At 46.9% G+C, this 16,906-nt stretch overlaps 2 protein-coding genes across 2 annotated transcripts in view; both read right to left on the bottom strand.

The window, feature by feature from the left end:
* TRIM14 (tripartite motif containing 14) overlaps window positions 1-16,906 on the bottom strand; it is a 288,671-nt gene that overhangs the window by 208,310 nt on the left and 63,455 nt on the right. The gene's annotated exons all lie outside the window — the stretch shown is intronic.
* GABBR2 (gamma-aminobutyric acid type B receptor subunit 2) overlaps window positions 1,334-16,906 on the bottom strand; it is a 416,683-nt gene continuing 401,110 nt past the window's right edge. The window contains exons 16-19 of the mRNA XM_015117226.3: window positions 15,208-15,390; window positions 11,228-11,357; window positions 5,735-5,852; window positions 1,334-2,374 (exon numbers count right to left, since the gene is read on the bottom strand). Of these exons, the coding sequence (XP_014972712.3) occupies window positions 2,209-2,374; window positions 5,735-5,852; window positions 11,228-11,357; window positions 15,208-15,390 (597 nt within the window). The 3' untranslated portion in view covers window positions 1,334-2,208. The remainder of the gene's footprint in view (window positions 2,375-5,734; window positions 5,853-11,227; window positions 11,358-15,207; window positions 15,391-16,906) is intronic.

The following is a 16,906-nucleotide window of genomic DNA, read 5'->3' as shown; positions in this document are numbered from 1 at the left end:
GTGAACCTACAGTATCAGTAAGACAGAGAATGTACTTCGTGAGTTAACCTAGAAGACGGCGCACGCTTAGGAGTCACAAAGGGTTACAGACGCACAGGCTCACCTCCGACAGTCCAATACTTTTGTTTGTTTGTTTTCCTGCTATGCTGGAATAATATTTCTACAGGTATTTTTTTTTGTGTGTGTGTGTGTGTGTATACATTATGTACAATTAATTGTCTCTTTCCCTTTGAAAAATTAATGTGGTCCTTTAAATTAAATTTGGTTTTGGTGAAATCAAGAAAGCAAGTAAATACTGGTAATACACAGTGAGTGACAACACCGATTTTTAGTGCCTAAACAGAGAATGACTTCAACTTGACCTGTGATGTGTTAACATTTTTTTTTTTCCCTAAAAGCTACAGTACCTCCATAACCTCTCTTTGGGGAAGGGGAGCAGAAAGCTATGCTACGTGAAATAGGGTGCTTTGAAATGTTGGCGATGGTAAGATTCCTGTGGGCCCTTTTGTCAAAGCCTGGTGGAGAAAACAGTTTATTCCTGACTGCAGTGGTTCTGGGAAGAGATTATTGCCTGCCTGTTGAAGCTGCCAATAGGTTTCTTTAGGGAGTGAGCGAGCTGCTCAGTTGTGCAGACATCCTGGACGCTGTCATTCGGGCCTTTCTTGAGCAAAGAATGAACCTGTCTAGGAATGTCAGAAAAGTCACTGGGAGCTTCCCTCCAGCCCTGATGTTCTGGGTAGAGGGCTGTGCGGGAAGCTTCTCTGGGCCACAGCCCCGGCTGTAGGGAGGGCTGAAGGTCAGAGTCATACTCATACCTCACGGGTCAGGGCGGCTTCACTGTTTGGTACAAAGCTTTCCTGGACAAGATCAAGTTTCAATCCTCAGAGTGACCTTGTGAGGTAGGCAGGACAGGTGTTATTTCAACCCCAAGTTACAGAGGGGAAACTGAGGCTCAGAGAGACACTAGTGACCTGATCAAGGTCACGCAGGGAGTGGGCAGGGGACTGAGGACTTGAACCCAGGTCTGTCTGACTCCCAGGCCAGTGCTCTTAGGGGCTCAATTAAAAGGGAAGAATGATCTTATGAATGAGAATCAATCTGCTGACGGATCACCCCGGTGATCCCAAGGGGAGAGCTCACTGGCTTGTCTGGATGGAAGGCTGCCTTCTGGAAGCCAAGGGAAGCCCTCAGCCAGCAACTCTCTCCCCTGTGTCTACAGGGATGTCTTTTAGCAGAATGCCTCCGATTCACTTTGGTCAGAAACAAAGTTAGTGGGAAAAAAAAATCCCAGCCAGCCCTTGGGCCCTGATGAGAGAGGTTAAAGTGCACAATCTTTCTTTATCGTGTTTGCTGGGAACGGACATTCCATGATTAGCTCGGGTGGTCCCCCTGGTTACTGGGAGCACTCGATAGGAACACAAGGACATGGCCAACGTGGTGGGTGCATGACAGACTGTCGGTGAATGCTGCAGAGCGTGTCTGCAGTGACGTGCCCTAAATCCCCACGGTCCCCGGAATGGGTTTTATTGTGTTAACGTGTGGCATTTACCAGAGTAACAAACATCTCATTGGGTGACACAGGTCCCATCAGGAGCATGTAAGTCAGCCTGCTGCGGTGCCCCAGTGCTCTGCCTGCCTGCCCCAGGGCTGTGCCTGTCTGCGCTCCTGCAGACTCCCTGTTCCAGGAAGGCTGGGGTCGGCTGGCCTGGCAGCTGGGGGCCTGGTGGCCCTTCCCACCTCCTCCCCCAGAGTGGAGAAGGGCTAGCCTGAGGGGTCACAGCCAGTGATGTGTGTGCAGAGTGCAGAGGTGGTTTCTTCAGAAGCCCCTTGCCTCCTCCCAAGGCTGCTTGAGTCACTCCGTGACTTCCAGCTGGAGTTCTAGCGCCTCTCTCCTTGTCTAGATTTTTTTTTTTTTTTTTGCAAGTTTGATATCCCAGCTCCTCCTTGCTTGCAGATGTTAAGGAAGAAGCCCCATTTCTGTTCCTCTTCTTTGTGAAGAAATAAGAACTTCACAAATAAGGCTCGAGGTCAGGTGCCAAGTCTCCCCCTGCCCCGTCCTGTCCACCTGAGTGCCATCCGAGTGGTCCTGAGAGGCCAGCCATGGTGCCCAGCTTCTCCGCAGCCAGAGCCGACAGTGTTTTTGCAGCAGACGCCTCTGCCCAGTGTGGTTCTGTCACGGGGGAGGCCCCGGGCCCAGGCCTCCCACCCTTACAGGCCCGAGACCATGACTTGGAAGGAGGGTGGCACATGTCTGTGGCGGGGGCTGGCGGTGGGGCTGACACAGGGGCTGACACAGCTGGCGTCCACGCCTCCGATGGATGGGAGGTAGGCGTGGTGGAGGATGGGGAGCTGGAGGGACAGCCGACGCTGGATGCTGGAGAGAAGGAGAGGGAGGAGTGTTAGTGTAGGCTAGCTGGGGGCTCACCAGAAAGTTCCTTGGACTCGCTTTGGCTAAAATATCTGATGACAGGAGTATATTTTTCTCTGAATCCAAGATCTGTCCATTCAATCATCTAACCATTCAGTCATCCAGCAGGTATTTAATGAGGGCTCATATGTACCAGCTACTGTCTTGGGAATAACCAGGGAGACTGGAACAAACAAGGGAGATGAATCTTCTTGAGCTTTGGTCCAGGATTTGGTGATTATTATAAATGTCCTAGCAGAAAAGATGCTCCTTGACTTATGATGGGTTACATTCCCATAAACCCATTGTAAGTTGAAAATATCATAAGTAGAAAAATGCACTTAATCCACCTAACCTACCAAGCATCCTAGCTTAGCCTCGCCTACCTTAAATGTGCTCAGAACACTTACATCAGCTTACAGTTGGGCCATGTCATCTAACACAAAGCCTATTTTATAAAAAAGTGTTAAATATCTCATGCAATTTACTGAATACTGTACTGAATGTGTATCACTTTCACACCATTGTAAAGCTGGAAAATGGTAAGTTGGGGACTGTCTGTATTACTAAGGACAAGGCTTTGCCTTTGTAATAGGGCTTTGCTGCAAACCAGACATTTCTCATTCTCTACTCTTACAAACCTCCACAGGGCTTTCAGTTCCGTCCCTGAAAGACTTCTCGCCTGCTCTATCCTTCCTCTCTCCCCCTCTGCCTCTGCTTTGCCCAGGACCGCATCTCTTCTTGCTGGGCCAATTCCCACAGGCTTTCAGCTTCTTTGGTAACTAGTGTTATCGTTCCAACACTAGGAAGCCAAGGAAGGGACAAAAAGGACACTGATGTGATATTTGGGGCTCCCTAAGTTCTGTCTCTGGATCAGAAGTTTCCAGGTGAATCTTCCATTCTCTCCACCTGTAAGCCCTGCCCTCTGGCAGCCAGTTTCCCTGGAAACCCTGCTTCTGGGTGCTCTTCTGCTGTTTCCCTCCTGGAAGACTCTTTCTCTGCTTCCTGACATCATGAACTGTGTTTCCTTCAAGATCCAGTTTAAATATCACCTTGTTTGTGCTCACTATCTGCTAAGAGAACCCTTCCTCTGCTAAGCAGAACCCTTGGTAAATACTCAGAAATGAAGCCAGCAAAAGCTGGAGGCAAGGTGGAGCTGGGCGTGGGTTAGCAAATGATGGAGGAGCAGCAAGGGAAAAGGGAGCTGCCCTCTGACTCCCTTCTCATTGCCACACTCTTCTGTCTTAATGACTGTCATGTCACTTTGTTGAAAAGGCTGCTTGTGGCAAATGTGCCCAGGTGACTGCTTCTCTGCTTGGCTCAGCCGCCTTCTTGCACAGCTCTCCATGGGTGCAACTTTCATACCGCATTCCTTGAGAGAAGGGACTGAGTTTTTATGGCTTCTTGTGTTCCCAGTCCCTGACCACTCCCGTGCAAAAAACCAAAGCACAAAAACCCCACATCTTAACAAACACCCAATAGGCAAAAGAAATACTGCTGTTCCCATTATAAAGAAGAGGGGAAGAGTACAGAGTTCAGGGAACTTCCCCATGGAAACAAAACCAGAACCGAGGAAGTTGGAATTCTTGCTGCTTCTGTTCAACCACATTGTTTTGTGGTGGAGGCAAATCAATTCATGGGGGCAGCCTTATGCCAACTGGGTGTGCCCTTGGGGTTCATTTAGGTCACTGGTTGGTTCTGAGATAGTTGAGTACAGATGAAGTGCTGCCCACATTTTCCAGAAAGACTCCTCCCAAGAGACACCTCACAGGTATGCATGGAACTACAGTGTTGGAGACCTCATTCTGAAGTTAAAGTTGAACCTGTATAATGTCAGCTGAAGTCTGTGTCTTAAGGTAAGATCATGCTGGCAAGAAGTCCAGGACAAAAAGGGAAGTATAAACTTTGACTTGGGAAAAGGGTACCCTGTCCAAGAAGCCAGGGCAGGGCTGTCTGCCTAGGCAAGGTGGGTGCTGTGGTTGTCAGAGCATTCTTCTGTCTGTGAGGATCCTGTTCACCTTTCCTTCATTCAACAAATGCTTGTCAAGAACCTACTCACTGGCAGAACCTGTGTTTGGTGCAGGGGACCCATGAAGGACTCATACCTTACTCTCAAGGTGCTTACACTCTACTGGAGGCAACTGCTAGGCAAACTGCTGACAAATTCCATGTAACTCTCACTCACTGTCCTGGACTGTAAGCTGGCCAGGCCTTGGAGCTAGTTGGGTTGATAGGCTATTAGCTCTAATACTAAGGAGCCCCAAATGATGCTGCAATTGGTGATTTGGCTGCTTTTGCTGGTTCCTCATTGCTTGTCACTTCCAGAGGCGAAGTTTCAAAGTTTGTATTTCTTTTCTTTTCTCTTTTTTTTTTTTTTTTTTTGAGACAGAGTTTCACTTTTGTTGCCCAGGCTGGAGTGCAATGGCTCGATCTCGGCTCACTGCAACCTCTGCCTCCTGGGTTCAAGCGATTCTCCTGCCTCAGCCTCCCGAGTAGCTGGGATTACAAGTGTGGGCCACCCTGCCCGGCTAATTTTTTTGTACTTTTAGTAGAGATGGTGTTTCTCCATGTTGGTCAGGCTGGTCTCGAACTCCTGACCTCAGGTGATCCACCCACCTCGGCCTCCCGAAGTGCTGGGATTACAGGCGTGAGCCACTGCGCCCAGCCCAAAGTTTATATTTCTAACTTCTGCTTCCGATGTGCTATAAGATGGGAAGGTCTAAAATTGCCTGTGGGAACAAAGCTAACAGAGATGTTCAGGTCTTTGCTTAGATGTGACCATCTCATTGAGTCTTCTCTGACCACCCTATTTAAAATGACACTCCCTGACCCCCTTCTCTGCTTTTTCTCCAAAGCTCCTATTGTTTGACATGCCATATTTTGCTTTTTTATTAAGCTATCACCCTTCTAGATAGAATGGAAGCTCCATGAAGATAGGAATTTTAGTCCGTTTTCTTCACTGCTGTAACCCTAGCACCTATGCCTGACATACAGGAGGTCTCAGTAAACCGTCAAGTAAATGCATTGAGCAAGGTTAAATTTTACACATAACAAAGGCAGTGTGCTGCAGTAGAGAACATTGGATTTGATGTTGGACAGATGTGAGTTCAAGTCCTATTTCCTGCATGTAGCAATTGAGTGAGCTTTGGCAAGTCACCTCCTCTTTTTGAATATTAGTTTATTCATCTGTAAAAAGAGCATTGTAATTGGACTTCATCATGGGATGGCTGTGGAAAGCAAATAAAATAATGGATGTGAGAACATGGTGCGAATTGCAAACTCCTGTGCGGGAGTGACGTATTTAGTCTTCAAGGAGAAGGTACTTACTGTTCTGGAGAGTTTATATCTTCTATGGGATCTTTGCATGTTCGAGAGGGCTCTGTTGTGTTCCACTGTAGCTGGGGATTTTGATCGAGGTGATTTTTTAAAATGGCCTTTCCTCCATCTGAATGCAAAACAATACCACAACACGTTCTGTTAACTTAGTTTTTAAAAATCAACAATGCAACTTTTTGTAGGATGATACCCCAGGAGAGAGAATGCAAAAGAGCCTATTATCCCCCCCGTGTTCTCTAAGCTGAGGTCTGTGTAGCGGCTCTCCCGGGACCCGGGCGGTGAGATGAGAAGCCTCCAGCAGTCAGCAGTCAGGGATGGAAGCAATGTGCTGGGGATTTGTGTGGCATGCCCCGCGCTCTCCTCTCAAAGAACAAAAGGGGCAAAATCAAGTCGACTAATGTAGGAAACATAACTTAGAAACAAGAGGTTCTAACATTCTTTTCCATGGGCACATAGGGATGTAATGACAAAGAAAAAACCTCCAAGGTGTATTTTTCATAGAGCAGCAAAGATTGCAAAGAGAAAGAAGTCAGTAAACTGCTGGTGGGAGAATAAATGGACATAATCTTACTGGTGGGCACTGTTGATCTGTGTCAAACACCATAAAAGGACCTATTTTTTACCCGGAATTTCTACTTCTTGAAATTATCCTAAGGAAATAATTAAGGATCTATGCAAAGATATATACAAGATGTTCAACCTTGGCATCTTTTTTTTTTTTTTTTTTTAGATGGAGTCTCACTCTGTCACTCAGAATCGTGCCACCAGTGGCATTATCTTGGCTCACTGCAAACTCCACCTCCCAGGATTAAACAATTCTCCTGTCTCAGCCCTGAGCAGCTAGGACTACAGGTGCATGCCACCATGCCCACCTAATTTTTTGTATTTTTAGTAGGGACGGGGTTTCACCATATTGGTTAGGGTGGTCTCGAACTCCTGACCTCAGGTGATCCACCTGCCTCAGCCTCCCAAAGTGCTAGGATTATAGGTGTGAACCACTGTGCCCAGCCTCAAACTGAGTATCATTTATAATATTAAAATGTTGGAACTAATCTGAATTTGTCTGGTAATAATGGATTAGTTACATAAGTTATAGGATCTCCATTCAAAATAATATTGTGTAGCCACAAAACATGGTGATTTAAATTCTCTCAACCCTCTTTGTGCTTCAGGACCATACAAGGAGATTTAAAGAAATATAAAAATCAGGTTCCCACCCGAGATTTGGATTCATGTGATCTGGAAGGGAGCACTGGTGTCTTTGTTTTTGCTTCAGTGGGCAACCTTATATGTATGTCATTTTGCATCTACGTGAGTACAGCTGCTCCTCATTATTCATGAATTTTGTATTTGTGACCTCCTCTTCTCACTTAAATTTATCTGTAATCCCCAAATCAATATTTTAATGCTTTTGTGGTCATTTGCTGACATGCACAGTGTGGGAAAATGTGAGTTGCCTGATACACGCGTTCCCAGCTGAGGTTGAACAAGGTGATGCACTGCCTTAGCGCTTAGCTCTTATATTGTAAATAAGTATCTTCCTGGAGGTTTATTTAGTGACATGTTTTTCACATTTTGTGCTGTGTGTTGGTGAGTTTGCTGTTGAAAATGGCCCCCAAGCACAGCGCCGAAGTGCTGGCTAGTGTCCCTAAGCACAAGAGGGCTATGATGTGCCTTATGGAGAGAAAATACATGCGTTAGATAAGCTTCCATCAGGCATGAGCTATAGTGCTGTTGGCCATGAGTGCAATGCTAATTAACTCATATATATTTAAAAAGATGTCTTTTTTTTTTTGAGACGGAATCTCACTCTGTCTCCAGGTGGAGTGCCGTGGTGCGATCTCGGCTCACTGCAACCTCCACCTCCCGGGTTCATGCGATTCTCCTGCCTCAGCCTCCCGAGTAGCTGGGACTACAGGCACGTGCTATCATGCCCAGTTAATTTTTGTATTTTTAGTAGAGACGGGGTTTCACCATGTTGGCCAGGATGGTCTCAATCTCTTGACCTCGTGATCCGCCCACCTCGGCCTCCCAAAATGCTGGGATTACAGGCTTGAGTCACTGCGCCCAGCCTAAATAAGATGTCTTTAAACAGAAATACGCATACAACAGAATTATATATTGATTGGTGGACAAAAATGTCAGCTTGTGATGTCAGCCTGTGAGAGACTCCCAGGGACCTAATCCTGTATAGGAGCAATGGTTCAGTATTCACAATCCACTGTTGATGGAGGCTTTACAGAAAGAACACAACTACCGCTACTGTAAATCAGCAGAATCGACTGTATATCATACTGCTATGGTCTGAACGTGTCCCCCCAAATTCATGTGTTGAAACTGAATGAAGAATGTGATAGTGTTAAGAAGTGGGGCCTTTAGGAGGTAATTAAGTTGTGAAGGCGGAGCCCGCATGGATGAGGTTAGGGCCTTTATAAAAGGGCTTGAGAAAGTGGGTTTGCCCCTTCCTCCGCTCCTTCTGCCATGTGAAGATGCAGAGTTCCTCCCCTCCAGAGGATGCAGCAATTCAGGTGCCATCTCAGAAGTGGAGGCCGGACCCTCCCCAGACACTGAACCTACTGGCACCTAGATTTAGGACTCCCCAGCCTCCAGAACTGTAAGAAATACATTTCTGTTATTTATAAATTACCAAGTCTGCAGTATTGCGTTATAGCAGCACAAACAGACTAAGGCATGGAGAATAAATCCCAAAAGTGGGATTGCTGGGTCTGAATGATTTCTGTTTCAACCAGCAACATTTGAGACTGCCTCTCTCATAACCTGTTTCCTGGCACTCTGAGCAGCTTTTTGATCTCTGATCTGTGCCAGTCTTTGAGGCAAAAATGGTATCTCATTGCAGATTTAATTTGCATTCCTTTAATAAAGAATGAGATTGATCATCTTTTCATAAGTGTAAGAACGATTTCCAGTTCCTTTTATGAGAACTCTCTTTTGCTCATTTTTCTTTTGAGATGTTGGTCTTTTTCTTACTAATTGGTATATAATGATACATACTTTTTGTATTACTGCATATCATTTCTCCTTATATATAAGGGCATAAGCTTGTTATCTGAGTTAATTTTTGTCTTTGTTTGATTTTTTGGCTATACTTATCATGGCTTTTGCATTATGAAAGAAATGCTTTTTGTACCTAAATTTATCAACCTTTCCTTTTGTGATTTCTGTTTTGCATCAAACTGAGACAGGTCCTCCTCTCTCTGAGATTTTTTTTTAAATTTTACTTTGGTTTCTTCTAGTACTTTCATGTTTTCACTTTTTATATTTAAATCTTTTATTCATCAGAATTAATTTTTGTGTACGTGTGAGTTTAGGACCTACCTTATTCTCCTCCAGATGCCTACCCATTTATCCCAATGAAATTTATTGAATAATTCCTTTTCTCCCACAAATTTAAAATTCCCACTTTTACCAGATACTAAAGTTATTAGAAGTAATTTTTATTCTTGTAATTTCTTTATTATCTCAATTTAAACATTTTTGTAATAACCATGTTACATAATATTAATTACAGAATATTGCTACTGTAATAAGACCACTTATTACTTATATAATAAGAATAAAAGGCCGGGCATGGTGGTTCATGCCTGTAATCCCAGCACTTTGGGAGGCTGAGGTGGGTGGATCACCTGAGGTCAGGAGTTTGAGACCAGCCTGGCCAACATGGTGAAACCCCATCTCTACTAAAAGTACAAAAAAATTAGCTGAGTGCAGTGGCAGGCACCTGTAATCCCAGCTACTTGGGAGGCTGAGGCAGGAGAATCGCTTGAACTTGGGAGGCAGAGGTTGCAGTGAGCCGAGATTGTGCCATTGCCCTCCAGCCTGGGCAACAAGAGCGAAACTCCGTCTCAATAAATAAATAAATAAATAAATAAATAAGTAAATTAAAAGAAACAAAGATTTTTCATTGATTTAAACTAATGTTATAACAAATTGATGAATACATGCTAATGGAAAAAACCAAGCCATAGAGAAACATAAAAAAGGTAATGTGGCCGGGTGTTGTGGCTAATGCCTGTAATCCCAGCACTTTGGGAGGCTGAGGCGGGCAAATCACTTGAGGTCAGGAGTTTGAGACCAGCCTGGCCAACATGGTGAAACCCTGTCTCTATAAAAAAAAAAAAAAAGTACAAACATTAGCTGGGTGTGGTGGTGGGCACCTGTCATCCCAGCTACTCAGGAGGCTGATGCAGGAGAATTGCTTGAACCTGGGAGGCAGAGGTTGCAGTGAGCTGAGATCATGCCACTGCACTCCAGCCTGGGCGACAGAGTGAGACTCCATCTTAAAAAAGTAAAAAATAAAAAAAAAAGGGTAATGTAAAATAGTCCCTTCTCACTCACTTTCCACAATACCATTTCTTTTCACACGAGTCAATACTGTTAGCAATTTGGTGTTTGTTTTTCTAAACCTTTTAAAAAATGCATTCACACACACGTATATGCATTTGTGTGTCCCATAATCATAATGTTGGCTTTCATCTTGCTTTTTTCACCTGGAGATGTTTCCATATCGGCACAAATAGACTCACCTCACTTTTTAATAGCTATAAAATGTACCCTGTTTGGCTATATCTTAATTAATGAAACCACCCCCAAATAATGAACATTTAAGTTAATTCCAGTTTTTCTCACCTACAGACAGCATTGTGAGGAACATCTCTGTGTTCTTCTCTGCACACCTGGGAGTATTTGCGAGGGGCAGGTTCCTGCTAGTAGAACTGCTAGGTCAAGAGGTTTAACATGGAGCATTTAGACAGTGCCAGGCTGACTACTAATGCATCGCAGGAGAATGCTCATTTCCAAATACTCTTACCCATTCTGGTAACCTTTAAATTTTTTCCAAAAGGTAGGCAAAAATTTTTGTGTGTGTGTGTGTTTTTTAAAATTTATTTTTGTAGAGATGGGGTCTTGCTATGTTGTCCAGGCTGATCTAAAATTCCTGGACTCAAGCGATTCTCTAGCCTTGGCCTCCCAATATGCCGGGATTACAGGTGTGAGCCATTGCGCCTGGCAGGTTTGTGTTATTGTAGCTTGCAATTCCCAAGTGGGTGGTGAGATTGAGCATCCTATCCTAACTAACTGACCATTCTTTTCTTGCACATTGATGAGGTATATTTGAAACCGTGAAATATTGTTCAGGGAAGAAAGGGTAAACTATTCACTAAGAACAAAAGGGAAAACAAAATGTGTCTGCCCCCAGTCAGGACACTGGGAATGTTGGCCCCAGTGTGTAGGTGTGGAGCTGGAAGCTGAGGGATGGGAAATCGAAGCCCCAGGCCTAGGCAGGGTGGGGCTCAAAGCAGACAGTGAACTGTGGTCAGCAGACAGAGGTTCCAGGTGTGCCAGCTCTGCGTGTCTGAGTCCCGTGCCCTGTTTGAACCTCAGTTTCTTCCCCTAAAAAATGGAAGATGAACAGCTGGTGTTTGAAACCAAGGTCCCTACCACATTCTGGGGCCTTGGCTCTCTTACCTGTGCTCTCAGTGAAGTTTCCCAGGTTGAGGATGTCATTGAGCTCTTGGTAGTGGTTCTGTTTAATGTAGGTGGTCTTTTCTGGTGTGTCCTGCAGCTGCATGGTGACCTCTTCCAAATCTTTATCCAGCTAGAAGACAAAGGTTCCAGTTGAGTCAGGGTCCCTGGCCCAGCCCTGGTAGCTAGGCCACTAGGGCTAAAAGGTAGGTCACAGGGCTGGGCCTTTACCTGTATTCAGGAGTGCCCTGAGAATCAGAGGGGTTATTGCATCTTGGTATGGAGAGGCAGAAGGACCCTGACAGCTCTTTGTTCAAGGAGAAGCTATGATGACAGGGACCTGGGCTTTGCAATTATGTGTTCAGTGTAGGCTTGGGCCTTGATGAAGCAGACAAGCAAGCCCAGGGAGGTAGGGCAGGGAAAGCATAAGAGCTCAGGCTCTGGGCAGGCCTCATGCAAACCCAAGGCTGCCCCTTACTTACAGTGAGGTTCTCCCGGCTTGTGAGAACCCAGTCTCTATTTCTTTTTCTGTAGAATGGGGTAATAATAGTACCTACTTCAGGGGGAGGTTGTGAAGATTTAACGAGATAATACATGGAAAGTTTAGCCCAGTGCCTGACACATAATAAGGGCAACCTGCTACTATAATAATATTACTATTATTACAGGGTCTCACTCTGTCACACAGATCAGAGTGCAGTGGTGCAATTACAGTTTACTGTAGCCTTGACCTCCTAGGCTCAAGCCATCCTCCCACCTCACCCTCCCGAGTAGCTGGGACTACAGGTGCAGGCCGCCATGCCTGGCTATTTTTTTTTTTTGGTAGAGATGGGGTCTCTCTATGTTCCTCAGGCCGGTCTTGAACTCCTGAGCTCAAGCAATCCTCCCACTTTGGCCTCCCAAAGTGCTGGGTTTACAGGCATGAGCTACTGTGCCTGGACTTATAATTACTATTATTGATACTTAATAGGACCCACAGTGGGGAGGACAGACATGCAGGGCTCGCAAGCTCTGAGCCTCACGCTATCACGGAGACCCTGACTTGCAGGGACTCACTCAGAGGAGTTAATCAGGATGGGTCCCAGTCATCCCCACGTTTTTATTTTTAGAGACAAGGTTTCTCTATGTTGCCCAGGCCGGTCTTGAACTCCTGGGCTCAAGCGATCCTCCCACTTTGGCTTCCCAAAGCATTGGGATTACAGGTGTGAGCCACGGCACCTGGCCCATTCCCAGGTTATATAAAAATCAGGTGCAAGTCCTGGGGCAATTCAGCCCCAGAGAAACCTGGGCAATATGAGTGTTGGTAGTTGTGGGGGGTGGTAGTCGGGGTGGGTGGTGAACATCTGTGATATTACCATATCTGTATACATATAATGGCTTTCATCCATGATTCCTGGCTCCTGTATCTCTTGTAACAGTCTTTTGTTGTAATGTTGGGGCATTTTAGGCCTCAGGAGCAGGCCTCATGAAACAGAATCATGCTCTCTGACCTTCTCCTGTCCTTTCTCACCTGCTCAAGGCAGGACTCTAATCTGATTGTAGGTCAAAAGACCTTTATCACAGAGAGAGTCCTGCCCATACCCTGGAGGAAAGAATGCTACAGAGAGGCCAAGAAAAGTCTGAACAGACAGACCTTGCTGGGTTTAGATCATGCGTTTTTGTCCAATCACATTTCTACACAGTTGTCAATCATGCCTCGTGTAATGAAGCCTGCATAAAAACTCAAAAGAACAGGGTATGAAGAGCTTCCGGGTAGCTGAACACGTGAAGATTCCTGGAGCGTGGGGCCCAGGGAGGCAGGGAAGCTCCACACCCTTTCACCCATCCCTTGCTCTGTGCATCTTTTCATTCGTGTCCTTGGTAATAAGCTGGTAAATGTGTTTCCCTGGGTTCCGGGAGCCCCTCTAGCAAAGTAATTCAACCCAAAGTGGGATCCTGGGAGTCCCAACTTGAAGCTGGTTGGTCAGAAGTTCCAGAGGTCTGACTTGTGGCTGGTATCTGAGGGTGGGGTGGGGGTCAGGGGGAGCCTTGGGGACTGAGCCCTCAACCTGTGGGATCTGAAGCTATCTCTAGATCCGTAGTATTGGAATTGAACCGGAGGCGCCCAGCGGGTGCATTTGGTCACAGAAGTCTTCTGTGTTGACTGTTGTATTGGTGCAAGAGCACAGGAAAAACATGGTTAGAGGATTTTTCCAAACAGCATCCTGCTGTAGTATAAGGGAGGAGATCTGATAAATTATCGGATGCTGTTCTGATGTCAGGAATACAGCCATGAAATTGTTTAATACGTTTTCATGTGGAGGAGGAGGGAGAGAGATCCTCTTTTCTATGTGACTTAAATGGCAGGAGTAGGATCAAAGGGTGGGGACAACAGGAGGCCAGATTGTGATTCATTTCCAGGAAAAATAACGCAACAATTTAGAGTTTTAAACAGTGGCTTGGGTTTCCTAACGTGAGTGAACTCTTCCATGCTGAAGTGTGCAAGTAGAAGCAAAATGCGCAGTGACGTGGTAGTGCTCATCATGAGAGGCCTGATAGGGAAACAGCCCGTAATAGGCTTTGGGGGACAGAAACCCTTCTTAGTTTGCTCTGGCAGCTGCTGGTGGGTTGCCCCATCCTAAAGCAGTCATCTTTAGGTGCGCAGACAACTGTGTGGTGGCTCTCTGTGGCAGAATTCTGTGAGCCCCCCAAAGGGCTGCCAGATCTAGCAAATAAAAACCCAGAATGTCCAGTCAAATTTGAGTTTTGGATAACGAGTTCTTTTTCAGTATAATTATATCCCAGTATTATTCGGGCTATACTTTTACTGAAAATATGACTGGTTGTTGAACTGAAGTTTGAATTTAACTGGGCATCCTGTATCTAATCTGGCAACCGTATGTCTCACTTCTTCCTTGCAGCTGTCCAGCTAGAGATGATGTTTCCCAGCCTCCTCTGTCACTGGGTGTGCTCTTGTCAGTTTTTGCTGATGTGACTAGGGCAGAACCAACATGTGCACAATTTTTGGTGTTACTGCTTAAGAGGCAGTCCCTCATGTGGACTTTCTATCTCTTCCCCTCCTGACACTGTGAACCAGACATGCCGTCCACCCAGCTCTCCCGCTATAAATGAGGAGAACAGCCTGGAGAGTTGGGGAAACCAGAGGGCAGGAACCAAGCCCAGCAATGACCTTGGGGAGCAGAGCTGCCCCACCCGATTACCTCTCTCTTCATGGCCATTAGGTAAAAGGGAAATAAACATATTTTCTTTGGGCCACTTTATTTTGGGGCCTTGTTTAGCCAGCATCATAACCAATGTACTTTCCTTGGTCCCTTTCCTGTCCCCCTCCCTAATCAGAATTCCTCTATTAAAGCAATACACAGCCTGCAGAGCATGGGTCCAGGCATACCTCCAACCCAAAGGGAGGGGTAGGCGGGGGGAGGTAATTTGTTTTCCCTTCCCTGGTCTACAAGGCTTGGGCACAAGGCAATCTGGCTATGGTCTCTCTGGAATATTCAAGAACCAGTTGAGAACCCTTAGGACAAAGGCGAGGTCTGCGGCACTCTGTCTTGAAAAGTTTCTTTTCACTTTCTCTTCTCTTGTACATCATATAGATGTGGTGGTTGCTGGGTTGTGCTGGGAGAGTGAAAAACTGAGAGGGAGAGAGACACAAAGAGAGACACAAAGAGACACTAACGTAGGAAGCTACAATAATCCGGAAGCTCACAAATCTCTCTGAGTTCCTTTCTGTCTGGGGATGGCTTGAATCAGGTGGTGCTGGCCTCCAAGAGCCTGGGCGAGGTGGCCAATGAGCTCATGTCGGATTCTGACAAACGCCTCTGTGCGGCTTATGTCACCCCTGGCTCTCGCAGCTGTAACTGCAGCTGATGACACTGCCGGGTCATGCTGCAGGGATGGTCTAGAGGAGCCTGAGAGTCCCTGCACGGGGTCAGAGGGGCTTCAGTGGCAGACGGGGCCCAGCTACTAGATGCGGAGGGAGGTACCTCTGTGATCTTCATTCGCAGGCGATGGTTTTCTGACTGTAGGCCCTCCAGGCGGGATGTGCTGGCTTGGTTCACACTGGTGACCGAGGTGGACGTTTTAGAATCTTCTTTCTTCTGATTCTGAGTGAACTGGAATCGCCTGTTCTGCGTTGCTGCATCTGGGTTTGTTCGCAGGGTGATGAGCTGAAAGGACAAAGGTGGGGGCAGGGTTGAAGAGAGAGCCCTGGGTCCTTCCTCCCATCCCACATGGCAGACTCTCCCAGCAAATCCTGCTCTGGAGGCGACAAGAGGCCCCAGGAAGGCCACAGGCTGGAAGTCAGGAGACCTAGGCTCAGGCCAGACTCTGCCACTTGCTTGTACGTGACGTTGGGCAGGCCCCTTCCCCTCACCATGCCTCTGTGTCCTTCCTGGTCACTAAGAGTCTAGTCTCCTGACCCTGATGCCACCTGCGTCCCAACCAGGGCCCCTGAGGCCTTGCTCCAGCTGCCTAGCAAGTTGCCTTAGGCCTTGCTCCTTGTGGAAAAAATAAGCCCCAAGGGCAACAGCTGTGACAACAAAGAGATAGAGGAGAGCAAAGGCCTGTTTGTTAAACCATTGATGAGTTCTAGAAGCAGGCTGGTAACAAGCTGTGTCATTGACAAAAGCTTGTTTTTCAGCAGCTTAAAACAACACATGGTTATTATCTCAGTTTCCGTGAGTTAGGAGTCTGGGCATCACTTAGCTGCATCCAAAGACATTTTATATAGAAAACAAAAGTTGCCACTTGACCCTGATCTTACCAGCTTATTCTAGAAACATCTCTGATCGAGGCAGGCTCTGGGCTCAGCTCTGGAAAGCAGGAGTGGAGTGACCCATGGCCCCTGCTCACTGGGACCTCATGGTCCAGAGGCGTGGGCTGGGGATGAAGGAAGGACTCAATCTTCACCAGGCCAGCGGGTATCAGGGACAGCCCACCACAGTGCCATGGCCTGCTGGGCTCTGAGGACAGTCTGGAGGGATGGTGGGGGGAAGGGAACTCCAGGGGAAGAACTGGCGTCTGCCAATGCAGGGAAGCCTGGGGGAAACGGCAGGGGAAGGGCAGGTTGGGTGGTGGACAGGGTTCTCTGGGGAGACTAGAGGAGACCCGAGGGTACTGAGAGCCAGCCCAACATCAGAAACTTGATCCTAGAGCCAGGAGGACAATGAGGAGCTATTGAGTGTGACGGAGCAGAGTGCCACAACTGAAGCTTGGCTTAGAGATCATTGGGCCTCTTTTACAGGATGGAAAGAATGTCAGAGTGCCGGCAGGGAAGTCATGGCGTTGCCCTGGAGTCTGGGCGGGTGTGAACGACTAATGTGTGTACACCAGAGGTGTTCCAGTGCAGAGCTCACAGTGCCTGGGGGCTGACTGCATGCCCAGGAGGATGGAGGCACCATGGGTAGCCTGTTTGCTGAAATGGACCCAGGTGATCTTTCCTCTCCCCTGTTCTGAGGCAGATGCCTCCCACTTGGGTCAGTAACCCCCGCCCAGCTTTGTAACTCTGTGTCCTGTTCTTTCCTTTTTGGGGGGGGGTGGTAAAGGGTCTCACTCTGTCACCAAGGCTAGAGTGCAGTGGCACAATCTCAGCTCACCACAACCTCTGCTCCTCCAGGCTCAAGTGATCTTCCTACTTCAGCCTCCTGAGTAGCCGGGACTACAGGTGCGCACCACCACACCTGG

The sequence above is a fragment of the Macaca mulatta genome, chromosome 15 (assembly GCF_049350105.2).
Source record: "Macaca mulatta isolate MMU2019108-1 chromosome 15, T2T-MMU8v2.0, whole genome shotgun sequence".
In the NCBI taxonomy this organism is placed as follows: Eukaryota; Metazoa; Chordata; class Mammalia; order Primates; family Cercopithecidae; genus Macaca; species Macaca mulatta.
Note: the sequence above shows the minus strand (reverse complement) of the source record. Positions and strands in the feature narration are given on the sequence as shown.